This window comes from Rhinopithecus roxellana, chromosome 15 (assembly GCF_007565055.1).
Source record: "Rhinopithecus roxellana isolate Shanxi Qingling chromosome 15, ASM756505v1, whole genome shotgun sequence".
Taxonomy (NCBI): Eukaryota; Metazoa; Chordata; class Mammalia; order Primates; family Cercopithecidae; genus Rhinopithecus; species Rhinopithecus roxellana.
In genome coordinates this window covers 79,634,487-79,662,279 of record NC_044563.1, presented here as the reverse complement: position 1 = coordinate 79,662,279, position 27,793 = coordinate 79,634,487, and the positions used below count along the sequence as shown (strand labels likewise).

The 27,793-nt window shown below is 54.0% G+C and overlaps 1 protein-coding gene across 4 annotated transcripts; it reads left to right on the top strand.

Annotated features, from left to right (window-relative positions):
- Positions 1 to 11: 11 nt before the first annotated feature.
- Positions 12 to 27,324, top strand: USP2 (ubiquitin specific peptidase 2). 4 transcript variants are annotated; one of them, XR_004053582.1, is made up of 14 exons: positions 2,680 to 2,789; positions 8,748 to 9,562; positions 22,353 to 22,403; positions 22,915 to 23,038; positions 23,233 to 23,344; positions 23,441 to 23,551; positions 23,738 to 23,802; positions 24,322 to 24,425; positions 24,514 to 24,594; positions 24,741 to 24,819; positions 24,988 to 25,095; positions 25,271 to 25,391; positions 25,619 to 26,689; positions 27,097 to 27,324. XR_004053582.1 is itself a non-coding variant. In XM_030917843.1 (13 exons), exons 2-13 carry the CDS (start codon positions 8,789 to 8,791, stop codon positions 25,704 to 25,706), a joined length of 1,818 nt encoding a protein of 605 aa, XP_030773703.1. In that variant the 5' UTR covers positions 12 to 280; positions 8,748 to 8,788; the 3' UTR covers positions 25,707 to 27,324. The 4 variants fall into 4 exon arrangements, 3 of the variants coding, with proteins under 3 accessions (XP_030773703.1, XP_030773704.1, XP_030773705.1); XM_030917843.1 differs by lacking the exon at positions 2,680 to 2,789 and adding an exon at positions 12 to 280 and having other exon boundaries at positions 25,619 to 27,324; XM_030917844.1 differs by having other exon boundaries at positions 25,619 to 27,324.
- The last annotated feature ends 469 nt before the right edge of the window (positions 27,325 to 27,793 follow it).

Here is a 27,793-nt window from a genome sequence, read left to right as displayed (position 1 = left end):
TAGCCAATAGCAGTGACGCGAGACGCGGGGTGTGGCTCTGCCGGCCCAGGCGCGATGAGGCGGCTGCCCGCTGGGTGGCGCCGATTTCCCGGGGAGGTCCCTTCTGGGACCCCGGCGGAGGTGGGAGAGAGGCAGGCAGGACCCGAGGCTGGGGAGCTCTCTGCGTCAGCTGCGGACTGCGCCGCGCCAGCGCCAGCGCCAGCGCCATCGCCAGCCGGGACTCACCCGCAGCTCCATGCTTGTGCCCGGTTAGACTCGTCCATCCTCCAAGAAGAGGCAGGTACGTGCCACCTGTCGGGAATCTGGGAGGGGGGATTCGGGGATCAGTGCCGGTTTGGGGCTCAGAAAGTAAGGTGTTCACGACAGCCTGGGCAGAGTGAACACTAGAAATATAGGGAGAGAGCCGGCTGTGCAGGGACGCTCCAGCTGTGTCTGCCAGTTGTGTGAGGGCTGCCTGCTGACAGCCCAGGGTGCCGGGAAAAGCCATCTGTGTGCTGATCAGTGTATTCTAAGGAAATGCTGCTTCGGCGGGTCCTCCTCGCTGTGCCCTGTGTATATCGGTGGCATGTGGCCCGAGAGTGACACTGACACCCCTCCCCATGTGTGCGTGCAGCTCACTCGCTGCTCTTAAAGCTCCCCGGGTTGTATGTGGTCAGTTTGCTAAAGGGGGTTGGGGACAGGGGGTGTGCAACAATTAAGCAGAAGGGGAGATTTTCCACCAATCCCTAACCAGAAAGAGGCAGCTTTGAAATTCTCACCAATCCCAAACCAGAAGCATGCACGCGGTGCTCCCAAGAGAGCAACTTCTCAACAGTCAAGGGAAGCCCTAGCCAACCCATTCCAGCCCTTCCCTGAAGAGTGAACATCCTATCTCCTGACCTGGCTGCCTTTAGAATGGGACTGAGCTGGAGGTAGTGGTAGGGGCTGCTCACCTCCCCTGGAATGGGCATGAAAACATCCCCCAGATGGACCCCCGTAAAGCAGAGGAAAGGAGAGCTGACTGGGCTAAGGTCGAGGCAGGCCCCTTCCTTTGATGCTGTAGATGCAAGTCAGACTAGAGTCAGAATGAGGACTGGAATGAGGGCGTCCTCTGAAGTGCATCATCAGGACCTGGGCTGAGTCAGCAGCCTGTGCTAAGACAGGGTGGAGGCACCAAGCTGGGTACTCCCAGTCCTTGGGGAGAGCCATCGAGAAAACGTCCTGGGAGCAGACAAGTGCACCAAGGCCAGAGAGGCTAAGAACCCTGTTCCTTCCTCTTGTGACCCTGCCCAGCCCGGCTCTGTGGCCCTGGAATCCTGAGCCCTCCCACAGGTAGAGTGGAACCACCCCAGAGGGGCCAAGCGTTCTCCTGGTGGTCTGGGGGAAGCTGCACTTGCCGTATTTTTCTAGGCAGAGGGGGAAGGAGCCCAAATGGGTTTGGCCTTTCTCTGCTTGGTGGACTGGACATCTAGGAAGATGGCAAGCCTTGTTTGCCCTTCCCAGTTATGGGACATGGTCAGTTCAGAAAACCGTGGGACAGTTCTCTGGCATTAGAAAGGCACACATCCGGCCAGGAGCAGTGGCTCATGCCTGTAATCCCAGTACTTTGGGAGGCCGAGGCGGGCGGATCACAAGGTCAGGAGATCGAGACCATCCTGGCTAACCCGGTGAAACCCCGTCTCTACTAAAAATACAAAAAAATTAGCCAGGCATGGTAGCAGGCGCTTGTAGTCCCAGCTACTCAGGAGGCTGAGGCAGGAGAATGGCGTGAACCCAGGAAGCAGAGCTTGCAGTGAAGCGAGATCACGCCACTGCACTGCAGCCTGGGCGACAGAGGGAGACTCTGTCTCAGAAAAAAAAAGAAAGAAAGAAAGAAAGAAAGAAAAGAAAAGAAAGAAAGAAAAGAACCCTTCCCCAGGAGTAACCTTCCTTTTCTCCCTAGGAAAGTTCTCCTGGTAAGGTGCCATTACTAATAATACCACTAATTATAATAAGTGGAAGTATTCAATATAATCATCATGTTTATTGAATTCTTACTATGGGCCAGGAAATTTGCAAATATTAATTTATTTAATCCTCACAACTGAGATAGACCATTATTATTATTATTCCTGTTTTGTAGATTAAATAGCTAAGGTTCACTCAGAGAACTTAAGTGACTTACCCACTATTTCGGAGTCAGTAAGGGAAAGAACTAGCCTCCAAGCCCAGGCCGAGAAGTCCATTAGAAAAGAATATTGGACTGAAACCTGAGTACTAGTCCCCTTTCTGCTTCTGGCTATCTGTATATGCCCTTGAGCAAGCTGCTTTCTTTCTCTAGGTCTACTCTATCTCAGAATTAAGAGTGGGGCTAATGGTAGGCTTCTTCCTGTTCTCTAATGCTGTGACTGACTGCTCCAGAAAATCCACTTTCTCCGTATTTTTGTCTCAAGTTCCACCCCCACCCCTCCGTGCTCTTTTCAGTCCTCTTTCTTCTTGAATCTCCCCATTGTTCCCCTTCAAAATGCCCCCCTTCCAAGAGTCCCTGCAGACCTCCTTGGCTGGCACTGGCCCGAAAGAGCAGCCCCTCAAGGGTGGGTACGCCACTGCCCCTTTAACTTTCCCGGGGCTTGGAATGCAAGTGAGTTGCGCTCGCCATCTCTGCGAGTGTGTGAGGTCAGATAAGATACTATATATATCGGAGTCAGTAACCTGAGCTCCGGATTACCCAGCCCGGAGTCAGGCTCCAGCTTCTGGACTTTCCACTGCATTCCCTGCCCTGCTGTGGAAGAAGAAAGCCCCCAGCTCCCATCCAGTGCCCCTGGACACAGGTCAGTAGCTGCCCCTTTGGTATCTGAGCTTCTCTGGGACTCTACCTAGAGGAAAGACATCAGTGTATCTAGGATAGCATGTGAGAGGCCACTCCACTGGGCCTGGTGGGTGTCAGGGGCAAGACCAAAGGCTCCTCCGGAGGCTGAGAACAGAGGAAAGATGAGGCCCTAGAGGAGAGGGAAGGAGACCAGAGTTCCAAGGGACACCAGGAGAGTACCTGGGCAGAGGTCGTTGGAAAAGAGAATTTAAGGATCCCAATACTGCCTGGAGGCCCATTTCTTTGCCTTGTCTTGGAAGCATAGAGATGCCCACCCCATTCACAACCCCAAATCAAGGAACACCCTATAGAAACTGCCCTGGGCCCACCCACTTCATCTCTACCAGTCAGGATTCTTGCCTTAATCTCCAATCTCTTTATCTTACCTCCTCCCCTCCCCCAGCTCTTGGGTAACTACTGGGAGCAGGAGAAAGAGAAATGGACCCAAATTCCCTTGGATGACCCCTTGCCAGGGCAGGCAAGAGGATTAAGCTGGTGGATCAGTGGGTGCTAGCCCCTGATAGACAGAGCCTAGTGACAGGCTGGAGAGGAGGGGCCCAGCCGAGGCCCTGGGGCCTGAGAGGAGTAGGCAGAGTTCAAGGACTGTTTGAGCATAAATATGCCCCTGCCCCCACAATCCCCTACTCTACCCACGTCCTCTACACCTGCCAGGATTCCCTCATCCCATCCTCCAGGACCAGACACTTGTGCCCAGATAGTGCAGCAGGTGACCCGAGCAGCTGGGAGGGCGGGTCAGAGTGCAGATGGAAGGAGACAGGGCACCTCTCACCCGCCTTGTCCTTCAAGGTCAGCACATTCTGATGCTGTTAGCAAGTGGCTTTAGGAGGCTCTGAGGTCACCACTGTGGAGGCTCCCAGCCACCTGGTGGGACTGGCTGGGACTCCCCACTCACCTTTTCTGGGCACCTGAGTAGGAGGGAAGAGACTTAACCCTGTTTAGGCATGCTTCTGAAACTCCGCTAGAGGTTCTCTATCCAGGCCCCAGTAGCAAAGCAGGCTTTCACCCCCAGAAAGCCAAGCAGATCTGGGCAGAGAGAAGCCATGAAGGCAGAGAGAAGCCTGGGGTCAGGGGATGGGTGATGTGGGGCATCACCCATCCCCTGCCCCCAGGGCCAGGAGTGCCTGGAATTCCTGGGGAGCAAGTCCCTCCTCTGGCTGGGCAGGTTAGGGAACCCTTCAACATGAGCAACAGGAAGTGACAGTGGCTGAAGCAAAGGGGTTGGCTGCCCCAGGGGGACGGGGTTCATTTTAACCCCTGACTCACCCAGCATGGGTACCTTGAGGAGTGGGCCAAGCTGCAGCCAGGGTAGGAGGCTAGGGACTTGCTCATAACCAGGCCAGGGACCCAAGGCTCTGAGCTGGGGTAGATGCTGGTGCCAGGGAACACACAGGGGCTTGGCACAGTGGGTGAAATGGAGGCTTCCTGGACCATCTCGCGGCCGATCAGTATTGTTCTAGGGCTCAAGTTGCACCTGGCTTCGCTTTCATTCGCCTGCAGTGGAAAATCCAGAGGGCTGCTCCTGCCGGAGTCTGTACACCCCATGTTGTACCTAGAGGAGAGGGAAGGAGACCAGGGCTCTCCCGTGGGGAGGGGACACCAGGAGAGTACTTGTGCAGAGGTGGTTGGAAAAGAGAATTTAAGGTTCCAGTACTGCCTGGAGGCCCATTTCTTTGCCTTGTCTTGGAAGTGTAGAGATGCCGGATGGCGGACACCTGGATCCTGTGGCGGTCCTTCCCTCAAACCCCACCCACAGGTCCCAGTCCTGACCCGTCCCATGGAGAGCCAGGGAAGAGTGAAGCAGGGGTCTGGGCTTCAGGCCAGCTGTAGCAGACAGAGCATAGAGCACGGGTCCAGCCCAGCTCTGCCACTGCTCCCAGTGTGACTTTGGGAAATCCACATCACTCCCAGCATCATCAATGTCCTCATCTGCAAATGGATATTATAACAGCACCTACCGCTTAAAGGAGTCGGGAGGTTCAGTGAGTTAATACACTGTGTCCCAAGCCTTAGTGCAGTTTTAAGCCTTAATAACTTCAGAAATACAAATGCTAAAAACTTCATTTGAAAGTTTCCATATTTTGTAATCCCAGCACTTTGGGAGGCCGAGACGGGCGGATCACGAGGTCAGGAGATAGAAATCATCCTGGCTAACACGGTGAAACCCCGTCTCTACTAAAAAATACAAAAAAGTAGCCGGGCGAGGTGGCGGGTGCCTGTAGCCCCAGCTACTCGGGAGGCTGAGGCAGAAGAATGGCGTAAACCCGGGAGGCGGGGCTTGCAGTGAGCCGAGATCGCGCCACTGCACTCCAGGCTGGGTGACAGAGTAAGACTCCGTCTCAAAAAAAAAAAAAAAAGAAAGTTTCCATATTTAAATTTCTTATATATTTATTTTCTAATTGTGAATGTTTTTTTAAATTTTACTTTAAATAATTTAATCTGTCCAAAGAGGTGTGTAAGTTGGAGACACTTATGTCTGAAAGAACTCCAGCTTAAACCCGCACTAAGACTTTTTGGGGTGCTCTGTGTATGAAGCACACCTAGAAGAATGCGTTACATGGCGAAGGCCGATGAGAGCTGATGTGAGGCTGCAGAGAAGATGGACTCAGAAGCTGCATGTGAAGTACTCAACATGCCTGGGGCCTGGTTCAGAGGTGACCAGCACCAGCTGGCTGGGGTGACAGCTGCTTGGCTCACATGTCCTGACAGGAAGCCCTGTGCCTCTGTGCAGAGGAAGGCTGCTGCACCTCCCAGGAGAGGGAAACTGAGCAAAACAACAGGAATCTCTGACACAGAAGGAAGGGTCCAGACACCTCACTGAAGATGGCCAGGAGGAGGAGCTGGGCAGGGGACTGCCCCCGTTGTCCAAGGTGGCAGACACCTGGGGAGGCGCTGCCTGGAGCTGCGTGCCTGTACTTGCCAGCTCTGGGTAAACAGTGAAAGAAGCTGGGCAGCAGGGGCCCCGCACTAGGCAGGGAGGGGTAAGGGGGATCCCAGCCAATCGGCTTGCCTCCCACTGTCCCATGAAAGGGCCATTCAGTTAAGGCTGTTCCTGTGGCAACAGGGAGACTCGCAGCCATGTGAGTGCCCGTCCTGTCCCTGTCTTGCGCGGCGAGACTCCGGCCAGGGCCCCAGCCCGCTCTCCTGCCCATAGTGCGTTCTGTGGCCTCCAGGGACAGCTGTGCAGGTAATGCCAAGGGGCACCAACCCAGGCTGTGCCTTCACCTGGAAGGTGCTAGGACCTTTGAGAGTAAAACTGTGGGTTGCGGGAGGGGAAAGACGTGGAAGGCCCCCACCCCAATAGGAACCCTCTCCTCAGACATGGGAACTGTAGCTAGATGTCAGAGCCGAGAGGCAGCTCCCGTGGAGTATTAGTGATGGCATGACTCTTAGGGCTGCTGGGAGGAGGGGGAGGGGTCTGGCAATCACCTGCCAGACGGGAGGGAGAGTGGGGATTTGGGAGCCTTCCTGGGAATCTATGGGCCAGAGGTGTGGCCCCACCTCCAGCTCCAAAGCCTTTCAGAGCTGTCTGTCCCTGTCCTCTAGACCTTGTTTGGCCCCAGCACTTCTGCGTCATCAGCAGGGCCAAGGGATGTCACGGGCTTGGGGCGCTGCCCGTAGAATACCAATTCCCTGAGAGCCTTAGTGTGGAGGAGGGGGAGGGAGAGCTGTGGGGAGGAGCCATGAGCTCATACCCTTGTTGTGGGGGTTGTATCTGATTGGCTGCCTGGTGTCCCAGAGCCCAGCTCCTGAGACCTGAAATTTCTTTGCCTTTGCATTATTGATGGAGTTCTCCAAAGCGAAACAGAGCAGGACTAGGCCTCCCACCCCCACCCTGTGCCTCTGTCTGTCTCTCCCACTATGGTTTCCCTCTAACCCTGTGTGATGTCATCCCCCAGTTACCTTTCCCTAGAAAGGGGTGAAAGTTGTGCTGGGCACAGTGGGCAAAGAAGTATACATGCAGGCCCGGGGCCCCCTGGGCCAGGTGGCAAAAGGACAATAAGATGGACCAGGCCTTTCTGATGTCAGCCTGGACTGAAAACTGCTGGAGTTCTCAGGCAGGGTCAAGGAATGTTATTCTGGGTCCTATATGGAAGCTACCTGCTCATCTCTCACCCCTGTACCTACCCCAAAGCCTTGTGTGGACTGGAATTCTAGAGCTTTCTGCCAAGCCCTTGCATTTGGGGTTTGGCACCATCTCCTCTCTACCCTGATGGGCTGGGTTGCCCAGCCAGTGTCTGCTGAGTGGCCAGATGTCTGCCCCCTGCCTGCTTCTCTCGCTGGGGGCTGCATGGGGAGGCCTGGTGTCCCAAGCTGAGGCCAGAGGCTGGCCAGGCTGGGAGAGAGCCAGCCCTGATATTATCATAGACCTACAGAGGGCAGAGCCAGGCTGCCTCGAAGTAGCTGGGGGAGGAGATGGTAACCACTGTCATTGTGGAGCCCTTCACGTGTTGTTATCTCATTTATTCCTCACAACAGCCCTGTGAGGTAGGAATTATGAGGATGGTGGTTTTACTTATTTACAGATGAGGAAGTTGGGGCTCAGAGAGGTTACATGATTAGTGCAAAATCACCCAGCTAGTCTATCACAGGGCAAGTCCCACCACTCTGAGAGTCCTGGATGGCTCCGCTTCCGTCCCCCTAGAGAGCCCCCCAAAAGCCCCTGATGCCCTCGAGGAAAGGCTTCTGACCCTACTTGCTCCTCTGCCACTCCAGCTCCATTGGATACAGGTTGCACGTTTACGGCAATGGAAGGCCTCTGGGGGTCCCCAACTGACCCTAAATCTGATGAGGGGGTGGTAACTCAAGGTTAAGTGCAAAGAACACTGGCCAGGATTTCAAAGACCTGGATTCCAGTCCTGGCTCTGCTGGTGTGTGGCTGGGGAGAAATAAGCACCACTTTTCCCATCTGTACAACAGATAGATTAAAATTCATGATCCTCAGGGCTTTCAAAGCTCCACATTCAGCAGTTTCTGTGTTCCTTCACTAGACCCTCCCCAGCTGCTGGACTGCAACAGGGAAGGACTGGGAATGCCACATGCAGTGCAAGATTTGGGACTGTAGGGGGCCCCCTTTGCACAAACATCACCAGGACCAATTTGGGATCCGGATCCATGTTGGTAGAGGAACCCTGTGTTGGTAGAGGAACTCTTGGGAGGCTCAGGGCCCTAACTCCACTTAGAACAGAAGCTTAGCTCAGTGACGTGAGTGGGTTCTACTTCACGAGTGTCCCTCACTGTGGGACCAGCAGCAGGTGCTGGTGTCTGGGGAAAGGGTCTGGAGACCACGTTCTGGCCCCTCGCTGCTGCATGCTCACTCACGGCCTCCCCTGCCCACCCACACCCCATTACTTCCTCTCCTGAGCCTCCTTGGCCTCACAGGGGATCTGACCAAATGATCTTCAGGTCATTCCAGCACAGTCTAGGTTTCCAAAAAGACACCTGCTCATCACATAAGTCAGAAGGGACAGAAGTGGTCTTAACTCCTGAAATATCCAGCATTCTCAACCCAGGGGTCTGTGGCATCTCCCCAGCTCAAGAGTTTCTGCAGTTGCTGAGGCAATGGGATTTGAGCTGGAAAACTGTGCGGCTTGGTGGGCTGTGGAGGTCGGGTAGCCCCTGCTTGCGTGTTTGAGTCTTTGAATGGCCAGGATGTGCTGACTCCCTGTGTGGCATATAAAAGCCACCTCATCCCTTGCACTCTCACTGAGGCATGAACACACAGGTGCAAGCAAGCCTGTGTGCACACTTGTGTGCATGTGTGTTTCTCAGCAGCCAGCCTGCCTCTTGTGGAAATGGACTGGGAGCTCTGAGGTTCTGGCCCAGCTAGGGATGGGGAGCGGGTCTGTGGGAGCCCAACACCTGGCAGGGCCCTCTGACAACTACTCTCCTTGTCTTTCAGCCCATGAGGCTCCCAGTCCCCATTGAGTGCGACCCTGAAGGATGTCCCAGCTCTCCTCCACCCTGAAGCGCTACACAGAATCAGCCCGCTACACAGATGCCCACTATTCCAAGTCGGGCTATGGTGCCTACACCCCCTCCTCCTACGGGGCCAACCTGGCTGCCTCCTTACTGGAGAAGGAGAAACTTGGTTTCAAGCCGGTCCCTGCCAGCAGCTTCCTCACCCGTCCCCGTACCTATGGCCCCTCCTCCATCCTGGACTATGACCGGGGCCGCCCCCTGCTGAGACCCGACATCACTGGGGGAGGTAAGCGGGCAGAGAGCCAGACCCGGGGTACTGAGCGGCCTTCAGGCAGTGGCCTCAGTGGGGGCAGTGGATTCCCTTATGGAGTGAGCAACAACTGCCTCAGCTACCTGCCCATGAATGCCTATGACCAGGGGGTGACCCTAACCCAGAAGTCGGACAGCCAATCAGACCTGGCCCGGGATTTCTCCAGCCTCCGGACCTCAGATAACTACCGGATAGACCCCGGGAACCTGGGTCGCAGCCCCATGCTGGCCCGGACGCGCAAGGAGCTCTGCACCCTGCAGGGGCTCTACCAGGCAGCCAGCCGCCCTGAGTACCTGGTGGACTACCTGGAGAACTATGGTCGCAAGGGCAGTGCATCTCAGGTGCCCTCCCAGACCCCTCTTTCACGAGTCCCTGAAATCCTCAGCCCAACCTTCCGACCCATTGGCCGCTACACGCTGTGGGAGAAGGGAAAGGGTCAGGCCCCTGGGCCCAGCCGCTCCAGCTCCCCGGGGAGAGACAGCATGGTGAGTTTACCCTTGGGGACCAGGGATGGGCTAGGGAGGCAGCCACTGTTGGAGAACAGCCAGGCTAAGGGCTTGACTCCCAACCTGACTGCTGATTGACAGCAGCCGGTGGCTGCTCCTGGTGGAGACAAACAAGAGAGGTCATCCCGGCACGTCTGGTGCCCCTGGGGCTCTGTGCCGAGGGGAGGGGCTTTCCCACTCTGCCTAGAAAGCCCACTCAGGGCCTGTGCACTCGAGGATAGTCCAGTAGTGTTCTCAGGAATGCTCTGCTGCCCCCAGTGAGCCACTCTTCTCACCTTCTCCTTTTCCATCTGAGATGCCAGTGTCTCCTGCAGGCCCTGCCCCGACCTGGGCTGGATGCGGGGGCCCCAGACCACCAGTGCACCCAGTGGCAGGAGGGCATCCTTGCTGCGGTTACATCTCCCTTCTTGTGCAGGTTTTATTCCCTAGCCCTGAGACCTGGCTTTACATTTGGACATAAGACATCAGGGGAAGAGGGACTCTCCTCTGAGTGACACTGGCATGCTCAGGACTAGGGTATCAGACAGCAAGGCTTATCATCTGGCTTTGGAGAAAGTAGTGGAGAAATGTTTATCTAGGGCCTGAGACAATCCAATACCTCTATTCCAGCCCTGCCTCAGCTGGAATGAGGGAAGAGGCTCTGCTGGAGACTGACCAAGGGCTGGCATGGCCTCGCTCACAACTAATCTGAACGCGCCTCTCTTGGGGCACTGACGACATCTGCCTTTCTGTAGTTATTAGTGTGCCCATTAGGTGGCAAGCTCTCAGAGGAGGAAAAAGAAATCCTATCTCTAGACCCCCTGCCGCGTGCCTCCCACAACGGGAGCTGACCTGCTGATTGCATGGATGAATGGATGGATGGATGGATGGGTGGGTGGTGGGATAGGTGGGTGGGTGGATACATGGGTAGTGGCAGGTGGACAGATGGACAGGCAAGCATATGGACAGAAGGGCTGGGTGCTGTGTCTCCTCCATTACCTTACATACCCCTCCCTACTGCTAGGACAAGTACATTTTGAAAACAACAGCCTGCCACAGCAAGAAATGCTGCTTGGAGGGCTGATCCAGACAAATGCAGCAGGGGTTCAGGACTAGGGGCAGGACCCTGAAGCTTGCATAAGTAAACATCTTGAGAGGGCAACTTTGATAATATTACTTAGGGAGTCTTGGCTTTGCTGTGCCATCTGTGAAGTGGCACAGGAGACAGAAATGCTGGTGCCTCCCAGAACATTCAGAACCTGACAAGGCAGGGCTGGATCCACTGTAGAAAGGAGTGGAGAAGAGACATGTGTCACAACAGAGCTGGCCTGGGGGGAAAGTATCAGCTCTCAGGGGGCCATGTGCTGGGCTTGTGGTGGAGCAGGATTCATTTGGACTCGGCTGGTGCTGTTCATCCCCAGGGCAATTAGAATATGGCTCTCCTCAGAGGGGTTTGGGTCCTAGAAGCCTCTGCAGGGCTCCCTCCCCTTGCTCAGAAGAGAAGGGTTGTTTCATGGTCAGCAGTGCTCCTTAAAGTGGGATCTGCAGACTCCCTGTGTCAGAGTCACTGCAGGGCTTAACGATTCACCCAAACCCACTGACACAAACTCTCTCGGGATGGGGCCTGGGAAGCTGCTCTTTCCACAAGCTCTTTGGGTGATCTCTAGGCCTGCTGAGATAGAAAACCTCACCACAGACTAAACTACAGACCCACCCTCAGCCCCAACCATGACAGCAGCCAATATTCCCCTTTACTGGGGGTCAGATTCCACTGGGAATCTGCCTCCTCCCCGCAAAGGCATGGCCCAACCCTCCTGGGGGTCTGCTGCCCTCCACCTCTCCAGAAGGGACAACCCTGGCTCCTCCCCACGGCTCCAGGGCCAAGGTGAAGAGAATTTTGAGAGAGGATCTCAAAGAAGTGGCAGATTGCCCTGGGACAATCTCAGCCACCCTCATCCAGAAGCAACTCATAAGGCGCTTTAGCTGGGAATGCCCTGCAGTTGAGCTAGTGTTTCATTCTGAGCTCATGCCCCAGAAGATACTGCCAACCAGCAGAGGCCTCTCCAGGGTCAATGGTACAAAACCTTTATTTAACCTCACCCCGCTCTCTCCACCCCTCTTATCCTCATTTCCTGGAGCAGAGTGCATCTTGCTGAGGTGGGAACAACCCTGCTTGTGGGGCCTGGACCACTTCTTTCTAAAACTGGGTCCAGTTTCTTTCTAGATCTCCATCTGGGGATATTGCCTTCTGAGGCACTCATTTGTGGTGCTCAGTTTACTAGCAGTGTGACCTCAGATAGGTCCCTTAGCTTCTGAAACTGTGTCCTCCTCTATAAAATGAGTGATCATAGTTCCCACTTCATAGATTACTTGAGGAATGAAAACATAATGTATGTGAAAGGGGCTGGCACGTTGCCTTATAAATGTTAGTCCTCCTTGTACCCTTCCGGTGCTTTGGGAGGCAAGAGATGTGTGCGAGCAACAATCCCTGCCCTCAATGCCTTCACAATTCACTTAGGGAAATAAGTTTGTTTTGTTTTTTTGGAGATGGAGTCTCACTCTGTCACACCCAGGCTGGACTGCAGTGGTGTGATCTCGGCTCACTGCAACCTCCACCTCCCGGGCTCAAGTGATTCTCCTGTCTCAGCCTCCCAAGTAGCTAGGACTAGCGGCATGCACCACCACACCAGGCTAATTTTGTTATTTTTAGTGAGATGGGGTTTCACCATGTTGGCCAGGCTGGTCTTGAACTCCTGACCTCAGGTGATCCACCTGCCTTGGCCTCCCAAAGCGCTGAGATTACAGGTGTGAGCCACCACACCTGGCTGAGAAATAAGTTATTAAATAGGTAAAATGGGAGGGCAGCCCTGGGTGTTCTTGAGTGTCACAGGTGGAGGGAAAGGGAGAGGTCATCTGAGGCTGGGACAGGCTGCTCGTGACCAGTGGAAGGAGCAGTTGGCTGCTCTAACCTTGGACACCTATCAGCTGGGCTGTATTTCCTAGACTATAAAAGGAAACAATCACGCCTGCCCTGCCCACCTCACAAGCATGCCGTGAGGCTCAAAGCAAATAATGAAGGTGGAGGAATGTGAAATCAATAAAATGCTGTGGAAGAGGTCATTTAAACTTAAGAGGGGAAAAGAGATCATAGAAAGGGGGCATTTGGCAGCTGACTAGAGTAGGAAGCCCCCCACCCGTACCAACCCGGTGGGAGAAAGAGAGGTAAAAAAGTACATCCTGTGTCCCAGGGGGTTCTCAGGGTAGCTGACCGGAGCTACAGCTGGCATTCATTAAGGGAGGTCAACAGCAGGCTGTGACCAGGGAGAACAGTTCTAGCCAGACTTCTTTCCCTCATTAACAGTAACATTCAAAACGAACCTTTGAATATCACAGACTCAGCTGAGCATGAGTACAGAGCTGGCGGGGGCGGGGGGCAGGGGGCACCACATAAATTCAGAATTATTCCCTCCCCATGCTTGTGTAAGCACCAACAAAATGCCAGGCCAGGGGGGTGCAGCTCAGCACTTGTATAACCAGGGCCTCTCCTGAGACTCCACCTTCTGCTTAATATGCAGAGAGGAGGAACAGTGATGGTGGAAAAAAAGCATTCACTACCCCCAGTGGGGACTCCAAGTCAGTCCAGGTGGCTCAGCCCTGCAGAGAGCCAGGTGCCCCAGTCCCAACCCTGTCATCTCCCCACTCTGCCCCACCTCTCCTGTTCCCGGGGCCTATGGAAGGACAAGCTGTTCCCACTGAGCCCTGCCAGGGCTGCGCTTTAACCCCTACAATCCTTCCTAATCCCCCTCTGCTCCACCCCTCCAGCTGCTCCTCCCTAGTCCTGGCATTCTGCCCACTGGCCTCTGCCCAGCCCTTGCCCCGCCCTGTCCAGGCCACCCTCTCCTCTCCCCAAGAAGAGCCAGGGATTGGCCCAGGGCCCTCCAGAGCACAGTCAGCAAGCTGGGCACCTGCAACTCGGACGCAGAGCCAGGGCCGAGGCTCAGAGTCTGGCCCAGCCTATTCTCACCCACCCAGTCTCTTCGACACCCTGGCCCTCTGCTCCAGGACCTGTTTCTAGGAGCAAAAGGTCTGGGAAACTGAATACCTGGGTCCTATTTGCCACTGGGGCTGCTGACTCATCTTCAGAAGCCTTGGGTTCCAGCTGTTCAGTGACAGAGAGATTATATAAGCTGAGGTCATGTGATTTTTTCCCTCGGGTGGGACTTTGGACTTGAATGCTGCCCTGCAGTGAGCGGAGGTTACTCCAAAGAGAACAAGTTACGGATAGCAGGGGCTGTCCTGGAGCTCCTAGGTGAGAAGTACAACTCGCCTCTCGTTCCTCGTGTTCTCGCACCGTTCATGCAGCCATACTGGCCTGCATCTCTGCTGCCTTGTCTGTCCAGCTTGGCAGCCTGAGATCCTGGGGTCTGTCCTCACCTACTCCCACCCCAGGTTCACTCAGCCACCCTGAGGAGGTTGAACTTCCTGAAGTCATGAATCTGTGTTGGCAGCATGAGAAGGTCACTAAAGGACCTTAAGCCAGAGGGACCCCTTGACCAGGAGCTGTACTAGCTGCTGCAAAGGAAAGGGCAGTGGGTTTGTGGTTTGTGACTAGAATCAGCAAGACACTGATGTCGCCATCCCTTGCAGACCGGCTGTGGGCTGTATCCTGGCTGTTAGCCTTGGTGCTGCCTTATCCAGGCTCAATTTCTCAATCGGTGCCCAGCACCATCCTCCCACCTCCTCCTCCACCCCCACTCCAGGATGTCTTCATGAGTTAATGTGGTGCTGGGGTGGGGCTCAGCAATGCAGAAGTTAATCCAAGCCTGGCAAAATGTTCCTTGCCCCTGGGGGAGCCGCTCCACTGACCACCGGCTGCAGAAATGAACATCATGTTCAGAGCCCAAAGCTGCACACGTGGCCCCTTGTACCTTCTCACCTCAATATATACATAAAACTAGTACCCCAGACAGAGACATATGCAAAAGAAGGAGCTGTGTGGGCCTCTGGAATCCAGCTGGTTCAGGCCAGACTGCCTGGCCTCAAAGGAGTGCAGAGCTTTTGGCCTCTTGGGGTCCATGTCATGCAGGGAAGCAGACCTTCCTACAGAGAGTGGGGAGGATGGGCTGACCCTCTCTCCCCAAGGTGCACTGTGGAGCAAAAGCTCAACCCCTAACAAGGACTCAGAGCCCCTACCTTTTCATGCATCAATCAATCAGGCCACCGGTCTGTCCATTTGCTGTGGTAATTGCAGGCACATGCTGGGAGCCAGGCTTTGAGACATCTGCCTTAGCCCCAGCAGTGTCCCCAAACCCTGGCCCAAGCTGCCCACGCAGATCTGAGAGAAGCAGGATGCTCTCAGTCCCTGCCCTCGCAGAGCTAGCCCTGACTTTCATTTATATCACTCCATCTCATGCCAGGAAGGACTTAAGGTGAAAACAATTACTTATCCTACAGGGGAAGCAGGCCAAGTCCAGGTTCTGAGGAACAGCAGTCAGGATGCAGGAATGAGCCCAGCTCAGATTAGCTTAGTGTATTTGAAGCACAGAGAGTCACTGAGCCAGAGCCAGATTCAGATGCCAGAAGCCTCTATCCTTTGTATCCATCCCACTCCAAGAATGGCAGTGAAGAGAAAGGGTCTCACAGAGACCTGGCTGGCTGAGAGATGAGCCAAGGTCCTTTGTGGCCGTGTCCTGCAGCAGTCAGACCTGCTTGACTAGACTGGACCCTGTGTGAATTCTTTCCTCCCACCCCAGACTTCCCAAAGTGCTCCCACACTAAAGCTTTCGCCTCTGGCCCTCCCTGGTCCTAGCAACCCCTCTAACCTCCTAAATCCCAGGGAAGAGGGAGAGCAAGCTAGCAGAACACCCAGATGTCCTGGGTGGAAGTGCTTACATCACTGTGTCTAAGTCACGGGGAAACAGGCCAAATGCTATGGTGGGTGAGCACCTCTTGGGCAGGTCCCCCCAAGCCCAGCAGCACATGTGTTCAACATGCAAAACCAGACTCACACCCCACCCTCTGACGCTTAGTGGGACTCCCAGGATTCCCAGCAGAGCCTGGTCTGGCCCTCTTTAGAGACAAGATCAACACTGTTTATTAAGAACCCACTAAGAGAACCCACAACCCTGCCCTTGAGGAGGTTTCGGTGTGCTGGCACAACCATGACAAGCCACACACAATCTAAGACTATTTATAGGACTCTTTGAAACACTTACAAAACAAAGATAAACATATTAAGATAAATTAACACCATGCAAACTGAATGCGCGTAGACTGAGGATATGCAGTAATGGAGAGTTTAGAGCTGGGTGGAGTTAATTAGGGAAGTCTTTTGGAAGATGCAAATTTTAGGCAGAATTTACAAGTAGGTAATTGGCAGAGAGCAGGAAGTATATCTCAGAATTTCCTGTTAAAAGCGTGGGTTTTGCTGTAAGACAAAGCCCCACATTGTCATTTATTAACTTTGCAGTCCTGGAAAGTCATTTGACCTCTCTAGGCTTAAGATCCTTCACCTATAAAACAGAGGTAATAGGCTGGGCGTGGTGACTCACGCCTGTAATCCTGGCACTTTGGGAGGCTGAGGTGGGTGGATCACTTGAGGTCAGGAGTTCATGACCAGCTTGGCCAACATGGTGAAACCCCATCTCTACTAAAAATACAAAAATTAGCCGGGCATGGTGGTGCGCACTTGTAATCCCAGCTACTCCGGAAGCTGAGACAGGACAATTGTTTGAACCCGGGAGGTGGAGGTTACAGTGAGCCAAGATTGTGCCACTGCACTCCAGCCTGGGTGACAGAGCGAGACTCTGTCTCAAAAAATAAAATAAAATAAAAAATAAATAAAATAGAGGTAATAGTTACTACAGCATGATGTTATTATAGAAATTAACTGGGATAATATATATAAAACCCTTAACCTGGTTCCTGGGATCTAATAAGTACTTAATGAGTGGCAGTTTTGGTTTTTCAGCAGAGGATAAGCACAGGCTGCTCGACAGCAGTGGTCAAAGACTGAGGGTGGTGGGCCTGTGGACAGACAGCCTTGGAGAAAGGCTACCTGAGGCTTCGGGACTGGATGCAAGGGCAGGTGCTCTAGTTGTGATCAGATGATCAGATGCAAACATTGCTTCAGATGGTGTAGGGCTGGCTTGAAAGCGTTTGGCTGGAAAGGAGGCTTGGAGAAAGGCTGCTGCAGTTTGTCCAGGGTCCAGGTTCAGTCAGAGTCTGGGTGAGGACAGTGACTGTAGAGATCACCCATCCTCACATGCCCACTCTCACTGATCACAAGCAGACTGCCTGTGGTTCCTGTCCCCTGCCCCCTCCTCCCACCACACTGCTGGCACACAGGGGAGGGGGCAACTGTCCCCACCCCTCTCTCATTGGCATGAAATTGCTGCTTTGCGGGTGGCCTAGGGTACCGCCATACGTGTGTCCTGGACACAGTCCCCATGTAGCTGTGGTCATGTGTGCGTGTACATGTGGGGATGAGCACACCAGAAGGAACAGAAGGAGCCCACAGATGAGTAACAGCATACACTGCTGCCTCTTGGAGTATTTTTAAATGCTAAAAATACTGGCTAAAAATAGCCAGCAAGCTCCAAACAAGACACTTTCTCTAGGCAGATTCGTGAGCTTCCCTGTTAGGTGGAGGGGTGGAGCATCAGAAATGAAACCTAAAGACCCCTGATCTTCAAGCATGGCTGTGCTTAGGGTCAGAGTAGAACACTCGCCACCATGCCAGCTGAGCGCCTATTTCCCCACTATTTATTACTTTCTCCCCAGCTCCCCAAAACAAGTCAAATTTGAGAGTGGGAGAGCTGGAGCTGGGTAATTGGTTAGAAAAGACCAGAAAAGCTTCTTTTCAGAAGCCAAGTGAGAAGGTGACCTATTGGGCCTTATAAAATATGGGCACTGCCTCTCTTGAAACAGGCCAGACAGGACTGTTACAAGGAGGGCAGCTCAGCCCCTAGGCCGTGAAGGTCTATCTTCTTAACCTGGGCCCACTGACCTCCACAGATTGCATGAATTTGGGGCTTCACCAGGGCCTGAGCACCCCCAGAACGCTAGACAAAACTTTGTGCATATGCGTATTTCGCCCTGAAGAGAGAAGAGCTTTCATCACGTTCTCAAAATGGTTTGCAGCCCCCCAAGAGTTAGGAAGTGTAATGCTGCCTTGGGGGAAGTTCACCCGGTTGACACTGGGTCTTGGGGAGATGTCCTCTACGGGCCCCAAAGATCACTTAAGCTAAGCCTCAACCCCGAGGCCGGCCAGGGCCTCCGGGCTCCGGTCCTGCCTCGCCGGGGGTCAGCGGGCTGGGGGCGCCGCGGAGCGCAGGGGAAGGCCTGGCGGGGGAGGACCGACCTTGCTGCCTTGTTCGGGTCCGCGTGCGAGCGCCGGGGGCGGGACGGAGGCGGGGTGGGGCGGGGGCTGTGGGCCTAGCCCCGCCCCAGCGCTGACGTCGCGGAGCCCGAGGCGCCGGCTAGCCAGCCAGTCGGCCGGAGAGCGAGAGCAGGGACCCGGGCGGTTGGCGGCGCACGCCGGGGAGGTTGAGGCGGAAGAGCGCGCGTTCGGGCCCCGCGGTAACGGTTACCTCCGGGCGCCGCGGACAGTGTCCTGTGGCGGTCCCGCCGGCTTCGGCGTCCGGACTGTGGCACCGCGCGGGGACTCCCCACGCGCCCCCGCTGCCAACGTTAAGCGAGGGCCAAAGCCCGCCGCCCGCCCCCCAGCATGCGCACCTCGTACACCGTGACCCTGCCCGAGGAGCCCCCCGCCGCCCCCTTTCCCGCCCTCGCCAAGGAGCTGCGGCCGCGCTCCCCTCTCTCCCCGTCCCTGCTGCTCTCCACCTTCGTGGGGCTCCTGCTCAACAAAGCCAAGGTACGCGGGCCCTTTTCCGAGACCCCCGCGCCGAGAGCCTGGGGTCCCGCCTTCTCCCTGGCCCCTGCCCGCCACGCGCCCCTAGGTGAAGGGACGGATTCTTCCCAGCCCCCACCCCTCCTTTCCCAGGGTCTCCTGGCAAGGAATGCCCCCTCCCCAGGTGATCGCACGCTTACTCGCGGTCCCCTCCCCTGGTGGATGTCCGAGGAGGCCCCCTTTCCCCCTCCCTCTCGGTGACCCCGGCACCAGGTGGTGGCTCTTGGCCTCTCAATTCCTGGCACCTATCAGGACAGGTGCAGGAAAGCATAACCTTGACTGGGTCTCGGTCGGTGTGCGAGGGCAGCACGCTGGACCCTGCAGGGGTATTCCTCCGAGGCCAAACCCCGGCCAGGAAGGCTGGGCAGAAAGGGGCCGCCTCCCCCTCACTGTCCACCAAGGACTCTTTCCCAAGGGTTGGTGACGGGGGTCCTTTGACCCTGTGAAGGGCAGAGGAGGTGCAGACAGGTGACAGAGGGCAACTTCCCCTTCTTTCCGTCCTCTCCATTTCTGCAGCGGGCAGCGGGTCCCTCCGAGGAAGCAGCCCCCAGGGGAATGCCGAGGCCGAGGCTGGGCGCTGCCCGCCTGGGGAAGGGATAAGGGGCCCGAGCTTGACAGGTCTTATGTAACAGGCACCAGCTCCCATGCTGGCAGTGCGTGCCCTGCCCCGTGCCAGGGCCACACCAGGCTTCCTAGCGGCAGCCAGGACTTGGGGCGACCCTCACCACACAGGTGAGGTAGGCGGGAAAGCCCTTGACTGGGGTCTCAAGTGTGAAGACACAAACCTCGGCCTCTCCTACCGAAGGGTGCCCAGATGCTACCTCCGCATTCACCCAGGCAGGGCTCTCCTGAGTCCCCGCTCCTCCTCTAGAAGGTGAATGCTATTTGCTGATGGTGGAGGTGCCATCTGCTCCCTGCAACAGTGCTTGCTACTGAGTCAAAACTAGGTTTGCTGATGGCTCAGTGGAAGGAAGACTGGGTCCAAACTTTCTCAACTCTGCACATGTGTCCCAGCATAACACACCTGGGGTCAATTCCTTCTCTGGCTTTCGCCAAAAGAGGCTGGCTGTGCAGGGTCTCCCACCTTCTGAAGTTCTAGCCCCTTTTCTCCCTGTCGACCCTGAGGTAGGATTGTTTGTCCTGTAAGAAAGGTCACTCTGGGGACATTTTGTTCCCCTCTGAAATGAAAAGTGCTGACTTTCCCTGGAACTCCTGATTTCCTATTCTTGGCAGAAGAATATCTGGCTGGGCATAGAGCAGCCCCGCTCCCCCATCCTCTGTCGCCCCCACTCCTGTTATCCACCCGCCTTCTACACAGAGCACCTAGAAATTGGCATGTGGTTTTGAGCTCAGGAAATTGTAGACGAAGGCATCAACTCTCACCCTAAAACACAACCACCAAGGGTCCTAACGACGCCTTAAAGGAGCTTCTCCCATCTCCCCACTCCCCAGGCCAATAGAGGGGTTAGATCGTCAAGAATGGTAATCGTGGGTGACAAAGTGTCCTTCTTGCCCCTCACTGCTGGGTGAGAATTAAGTGTCAACATCTTAAACCACCACAGGAGTGCTTCTGTAGACAGATGACTCCGTTTTCCCATTTCCCCACCTCCATTAGCGCTGAGTGACTGTTGTCTCAGCTGAGGGCCTGCTTTGGTGAACATTGACACGGTCACCAGTGGTAGAATGCTTTCCCCTGCAGCCTGTTTAGACAGATGTCATCTGAGGCACGGGGGCTAGGAACTAATAAAGCACTGCCAAAAATAGACGTGAGGGTGGGTATTCTGTTGGGGGCAAGCTTTAACATTTAGTTCCGAGTGGGCAACATGGAGACTTTTGCAGCATTTCACCTATTCTGGAATATGCTGAGAAGGTCTTTGTCCCAGGGAATTATTTCCGTTGTGGCCCTCTTGTTACTGTCAGTAAGTCAGATTCAGATGTTGTTTGGGGCCATATACTGCCAGCCCTAGCCAAGTTCTCCAAGGATGCTTATATCCCACCTGCTGCCAATTGGCTTTTCTCTCTAGCTGCAGGTTTAAACTGGGTCTCTTTTCTGGGTATATTTTTCTTCCCTACCTGTTAGGGCTAGCCCTGACAGCTGGCCAGGAAGGGATCCTCTTACTTGTGGGATCGGTAAGGCAGTTCTTGAGAAAAGCCCTCCTTCAGCCTGCTCCTTCCCCCCCCCCCCCCCCAGCTGACAACCTCATGGGCTTTGAGCTGCTGACAGCCTCATAGGCTGTCAGCACACGGCATGAGTAATTTTAGCTGAGTTATTTCAGGCTCCTGTTCTGATCAGGGCTGAGCTGGCCCCACGCATGCCCCAGTGTTGCTCCAGAGTTGCCTGCTCCCAGTCCCCTCCCTGAGAGAGGGGGTGGCAGACTCATCTGCAAACTGTTTCTTTAACCCTTTGAGCCTGAAGGTTTTCTGACTCCTTGGAGATATGCCCAGGATTAGCCAAGAGACCTTGACAAATAAGCTCAGAGTCCTCGATCCAGCACCTGTTCTCTCTCCAGCCCCCTCACCCGCCTCCGCTATGGGGCCAACAGCAAGAGTGGCACTTTCAGCCAGGCCCTTGCCTCTACGGGCCCAATCTGCCATCTCCAGGATTCCCAGCCAGTGGCCAGTCAGGATGTTGAAACCTGAGCCAGGCAGGGAGGATTCTCCCAGCCTTTAATCAGCCCTTAGGAGCTGATCTCAGCTGGAAGGAATTTCACCTGTCTCTGACAATTCAGAATGGCAGGCTTGCTTGAGTTTTTCCCAACTGAAGATCGAAACTCAAGGTGTTTTGTTGTTTAACTTTTCAAAACCTCCTCAAAGTGTCTATTATGAGAGCTACTTTATATATTGGACTTCTAGGAGTACAAATATAGGTCATTTGAGATAGCACCTGGATTTGGGACTCGAAATTTCTTATAGTAAGGAGTCAATATGTACCAAATATGTGAATTTCCAGTCTCCACTATAGCAGAGAATGGAGAATAATATAAAGATGGGGGGCAGGGAGATACATAGTCAATACATACTCAATAAAGCAAAGCCCTGAAGAATATTTTTGTTGGGTGTTGAAAATAACAGGCATTTAGGCCAGGCACGGTGGCTCACGCCTATAATCCTAGTACTTTGGGAAGCCAAGGCGGTTGGATCACCTGAGGTCAGGAGTTCAAGATCAGCCTGGCCAATATTGCGAAACCCCAGCTCTACTAAAAATACAAAAAATTAGCCAGGCGTCATGGCACGCACCTGTAGTCCCAGCTACTCAGGAGGCTGAGGCAGGAAAATTGCTTGAATCCACAAGGTAGAGGTTGCAGTGAGCTGAGATCGCACCACTGTACTCCAGCCTGGGTGACAGAGTGAGATTCTGTCTCAAAAAAAAGAAAAAGAAAATAACAGGCATTCCTCAATCCTCTTTCCTACAAAGTACATAGACAGGTAAAGTTGAAGAAAGAATATTATGTGTGGCCTGCTGCCTGTGACTCTAGCTGGTTAGAAAATTGAACAAGTGGGCCGGGCGCGGTGGCTCAAGCCTGTAATCCCAGCACTTTGGGAGGCCGAGACGGGTGGATCACGAGGTCAGGAGATCGAGACCATCCTGGCTAACACGGTGAAACCCCATCTCTACTAAAAAATACAAAAAAACTAGCCGGGGGAGGTGGCGTGCGCCTGTAGTCCCAGCTACGCCGGAGGCTGAGGCAGGAGAATAGCGTGAACCCGGGAGGCGGAGCTTGCAGTGAGCTGAGATCCGGCCACTGCACTCCAGCCTGGGCGACAGAGCAAGACTCCGTCTCAAAAAAAAAAAAAGAAAAAAGAAAATTGAACAAGAGAGCCCAGCACAGGCCTGTCATCTTTGCTTCCACCTTATCGCCATGTGTTCTTTGCTTGCAGAATTCTAAGAGTGCCCAGGGTCTGGCTGGTCTTCGAAACCTTGGGAACACGGTGAGTTCCTCCTGGCCTGCTTCTTCCCCAGGCCCACCCCCTACTATCCTGACTGGAGCCATATAACCCAAGTTCCCTCCTGGTTGTGGCTGACTCCCTACCCATTTAGCCAGTTGGCACTCGCCCTTCCCGGCTGGTGTTTCACAGAATTGCTGGGCTGTGCTTTACCCATCCCCAGCAGGAAGCACTGCTAAAAGGGAGTTGCCCTTTTACCCGTCAGCCTGCTCTTCTCCTGGATCCTTCCCCTCAAGGACGCCCATCACTTCCCACACACTTCTGTCCGTCGCGTCCATGCCCTTTTGTGCACCTCTATAGTAAATAACCAATTACGTCACCCATGCCTGGAGTGGGGATTTGCCTCACTTCACCCCTTTCACTTATGAAAAAAGGAACTTGAGGCTATGAAAGGATTCATTTCTAGGTAGATGAACCAGAGAGCCTCTGGTAGTAAGTAACAGAGGGGAAGGTGGGACTCTCATCTCCCCACTGATTGCCTGGTCATCTCTTGCAGTGCTTCATGAACTCAATTCTGCAGTGCCTGAGCAACACCCGCGAGTTGAGAGATTACTGCCTCCAGAGGCTCTACATGCGGGACCTGCACCACAGCAGCAATGCACACACAGCCCTCATGGAAGGTGAGGGGCCCTCTGTCATGTGCCCCTGCCTACCCCTGGATGGTCCTCCATTTCACTGGGGCTGTTCTAGGAGTTGTGTCTTAGACACTCCTATCCCGTCTTTCTTTCTCTGCTTGCTTTTTGTTGGGATTCTAGTTTCAGAGTTTCTTATAGAAAATATCTCAGCTGTCCTATACACTCTCTCCTTCCAATAGAGTTTGCAAAACTAATTCAGACCATATGGACTTCATCCCCCAATGATGTGGTGAGCCCATCTGAATTCAAGACCCAGATCCAGAGATACGCACCGCGCTTTGTTGGCTATAAGTAAGGGCCTTGCAGACATGTCCTCCAGGGTGGGTGGCAGCAGGAGCAGGTTCTTAGGACAAGAGGTGTTGCTCACCCTCCTTCCTTTGGGTTCAGTCAGCAGGACGCTCAGGAGTTCCTTCGCTTTCTTCTGGATGGGCTCCATAATGAGGTGAACCGAGTGACACTGAGGCCTAAGTCCAACCCTGAGAACCTCGATCATCTTCCGTAAGTAAGAGGAGAATGCTGTGGGGAAGCAAAACTTTTGTGAACTCAAGATTTTTACCCACCACTTTGGGGTTAATGATTTGAGAAGAATCTGATTTACTTTTGAAGATGAAGGATCTAGATTGACAGACCCTTAAACTTAAGTTTTGAGCTTTGACTGAATTGTCTTCTCTCTCCCGTTCCCAGTGATGATGAGAAAGGCCGACAGATGTGGAGAAAATATCTAGAACGGGAAGACAGTAGGATCGGGGGTAAGCGCATGGAAGAGAAGATGCTTATCTTCACTGTTGCCTGCTCTTGCCTGAGTGAAGCATAAAAAGCCCTAAGAATCACTGTCCCGGGGAAGCCTGTTTCTGCCCAGTGTCCAACAAACCAAAGCAGAAACAGCAAGAAAGAAGATGCTGTGCAGGCCAGGCATGGTGGCTCACGCCTGTAATCCCTGCACTTTGGGAGGCCGTGGCGGGTAGATCACCTGAGGTCAGGAGTTCAAGACCAGCCTGGCCAACATGGCAAAACCCCATCTCTACTAAAAATACAAAAATTAGCCAGGAGCCGTGGTGGGAACCTGTAATCCCAGCTACTTGGGAGGCTAAGGCAGGAGAATCACTTGAACCCAGGAGGCAGAGGTTATTGTGAGACGAGATTGCGCCACTGCACTCCAGTCTGGGGGACAGAGCGAAACTCCATCTCAAAAAGAAATAAAAGATGCTGTGCAGAAGACCATGCTGTATTTCCTGTATTTCAGCATCTCATGGCCTTCTCTTCCCCAGATCTCTTTGTTGGGCAGCTAAAGAGCTCCCTGACGTGTACAGATTGTGGTTACTGTTCTACAGTCTTCGACCCCTTCTGGGACCTCTCACTGCCCATTGCTAAGGTATGCACCCCAGTTGCCCACCTTGTTGAACTCTCTCTCCCATCTTTTCATGTTGACCTTTGACCTTTGCTTTTTTTCCCCTTCCCAGCGAGGTTATCCTGAGGTGACATTAATGGATTGCATGAGGCTCTTCACCAAAGAGGATGTGCTTGATGGAGATGAAAAGCCAGTAAGTCACCCTTCAGTAACAGCAAGAACAAATTTCCATGGGACCTACTGGGAAGAGGCTGATACCAGCAGATCCAGCTGAGGAGTGACTGGACTGGGGCCCACTGACTTCCCCCACAAGTTCTTTGTGTTTGTCTTCTCTCTCAGACATGCTGTCGCTGCCGAGGCAGAAAACGGTGTATAAAGAAGTTCTCCATCCAGAGGTTCCCAAAGATCTTGGTGCTCCGTATCCTTAAGATCCATCAGGGCTGGGACATGACTTTCAAGGGGGACTGATGACAAGGGGCCAACAGGTGAGGGGAGCAGAGTCAGAAGAAACGGACCATGTAGGCTTTCCTTTTGTTGTCTGCGCTTCTGCATTGGTTTGACTATCCTTGACTCACGTCAATGCCAGATCTGAAGCGGTTCTCAGAATCCAGGATCCGAACCAGCAAGCTCACAACATTTGTGAACTTCCCTTTAAGAGACCTGGACTTAAGAGAATTTGCCTCAGAAAACACCAGTGAGTATCTTCCAGTAGACAGGACAGAATGAAGACGCAGGTGTGCAAGGCCGGAGGGAGGGCGGGAGGAAGGGGCGCTGCCAGCACCAGCTGCTGAGAGACCCAGAAGGAGAGGCTAGAGGGAGGAAGTCGGGGCAGGGGGGCCTCCGGGGCTTGACAGCTGCCTCCTCCTCAGACCATGCTGTTTACAACCTGTATGCTGTGTCCAATCACTCCGGAACCACCATGGGTGGCCACTACACAGCCTACTGTCGCAGTCCAGGGACAGGCGAGTGGCACACTTTCAACGACTCCAGGTGAGAGCCAGGGCAGGGCTGGAGCCACCCACCTTCCCCCAGCCCCACCACCCCCCAACCCCCCACGGCTTACACCTAGAATGGATGGGAAAGTTCAGGGCCACGAAGCCGCTGCCCGTGGGGAGCCTCCCTGAAAGGCCGGCCGGCTTCGGGGGCGCCGGAAGAGGCCGGCCCAGGGTCTCCGGGTCCTGCCCCCTCTCCGGGCTGACTCCCCACTCTCTCCGCAGCGTCACTCCCATGTCCTCCAGCCAAGTGCGCACCAGCGACGCCTACCTGCTCTTCTACGAACTGGCCAGCCCGCCCTCCCGAATGTAGCGCCAGGAGCCATGGCCCTTCTCCCTTCCCCGTGGTGGCCCCGCTCCCTAAGTTTCTTAAAAAGACAAAAACGACAACACACACCTGACGAGAAAAACAAACCTGAAGCTGCCGAGCAGGAATGGACGCCGCCTGGTCAGGGTCTGGAGCAAGCAGCCGGGCGTTCATGAGCTGTGGCCCGGCAGGGAAGATCGCCTGGACGTGGAGCCAGCGTCGCCCCGTGCCCTCGGCGTCTCCGTTTGCATTTGTAAACTTGTGGGCTTCCTATGTGTCAGAAACAACCGCGTCTGTGGGGAGAAGACCCTCGCTGCGCCGCTGCCCGCCGCAGTGCCCGCGCCTCCGAGGGGACAGCGCCCTCTGGAGCTTGCTGGGAGCATCGCCGCCTGGACGCCCGCGCCGCGGAGGAGCCGGCGCCCATCTCCACCCGCACCGCTCGCCGGTCCAGAGCCCGAAAACACCCATGAGCCAAGAGCCCTCTTCACGCTGCTAACTCCAGGGGACAGACGAAAGGACATCTTTGGAAAACGCTGGTTTTGGTTTTTAAAAAGCCCAACTTTTTTTTTTTAATTTCCATAACTAAAGTGTTCAGACTGGAGTGCTCTCCTTCAGGCCTCTTCATAGCTGGGACATTGCACTGGTCCTTTTTCTGTTTTTCCAAGTACAACTTTTCTAATGCTAGCCGTGGTGCTAGGTGGGCATTGGCCAGGCCCCAAGCACAGCCACAGTAGATCTGGGATCTAAAACAAGTTTCTGTTTGGGGGGTTTGGGTTTTTTTTTTTTTTTTTAATGTTATGAATGGAATTTAGTTGCCTCCAAGAATTGTGCCTTATAGCATTTGGGGACCAGGGGGTAACTGCCCCTCCCTGAAATATCCCTCAGCCTCTTCCCTTTTCCCCAGTGCCATGTTCAAACCCGCCCGGGAAAGGGATCCTGCCCTTAGCCCTGGCTCGTTGTGCATTGCAGTGAGGCGAAGAAGAAAGCAGGTAGGAGATTCCTTCCAACGGTGCATCAAGTTCTTCCCGCCCACGTCTTCTAACCCACCCCTGGTCTGCTCCCCAGCTGTTTGAAGGATAGCACAAGCCCCTCGTCCCTAGAGCTTCTCTCCCCTTTTATTTATTAACACCCCTTTCCCCCCGGACTTCCTGCTCCCGCCCCCTTCTCAGAGCCTCCTAGATAATAGGCCCTTTGGACCGAGTTTCTCAGGGATGCCCAGGCCGCCCCTCAGCCCTTCTTGGCGGTGGTCTCCAGTCCTGCCCTGGGAGCTGGAGCCTGGGTATTTGGGGCCATCTTGCCTCAGTTGTATGGTTCTTTCCTGTGGGCTCAATTTTGCCCTACATAGTTGGACAAAACTCTGTGCTGTCCTAGAGAGTAAAGCTGTTCATCCACACAGCTGGGCCCGGCTTGTGCCCCGCGGAGCCTGGCATGTTCCAGGCCCCCAGGAGGAGGCATCAGAGAAAGACACCCTGAGTTTTACTGGCCTGACACCCTTCTCCAGGGAAGACCTGTGAACCTGAGCCCAAGGGCAAGTGTACACTTGTTTACTGTGTAAGCAAGAGTAGAAGAATGTCTAATGTACAGTGGAACCTTGTACAGAATAAATAATAGCTTTGAGAAATCAGTTGGCAGATGTTGGAATCTTGATTTGGGAGTGTTTGAACCTAGGAAGGGCTCCTAGTGTATTAGGGGCCATCTATTTCATTGCTTCAACCAGTTTGTAAATTCCAAATGGATTTTACTTCTGGAAAAAGTTACCCACTTTTTAGTTTGAACATTTAAGTTTAATTTTTTAAAAACTGAAACAATACATATTTTGGACACTATATTCTTCATCTGGATTCACCACTTGTTTACATACACGTTTAAATATACAGCCATCCCCCAGTATACACAGAGAGATTGGTTCCAAGGTACACATACCAAAATCTGCACCATACTCAAGTCCCGAGGTCACCCCAGCAGAACCTGCATATATGAAAATCAGCCTTCTATATACGTGGGTTTTGCATCTCACAAATGCAGTATTTTCTATCCTTATTTAGTTGAAAAAATCCACCCGCACAGTTCAAGCCCACATTGCTCAAAGGTCA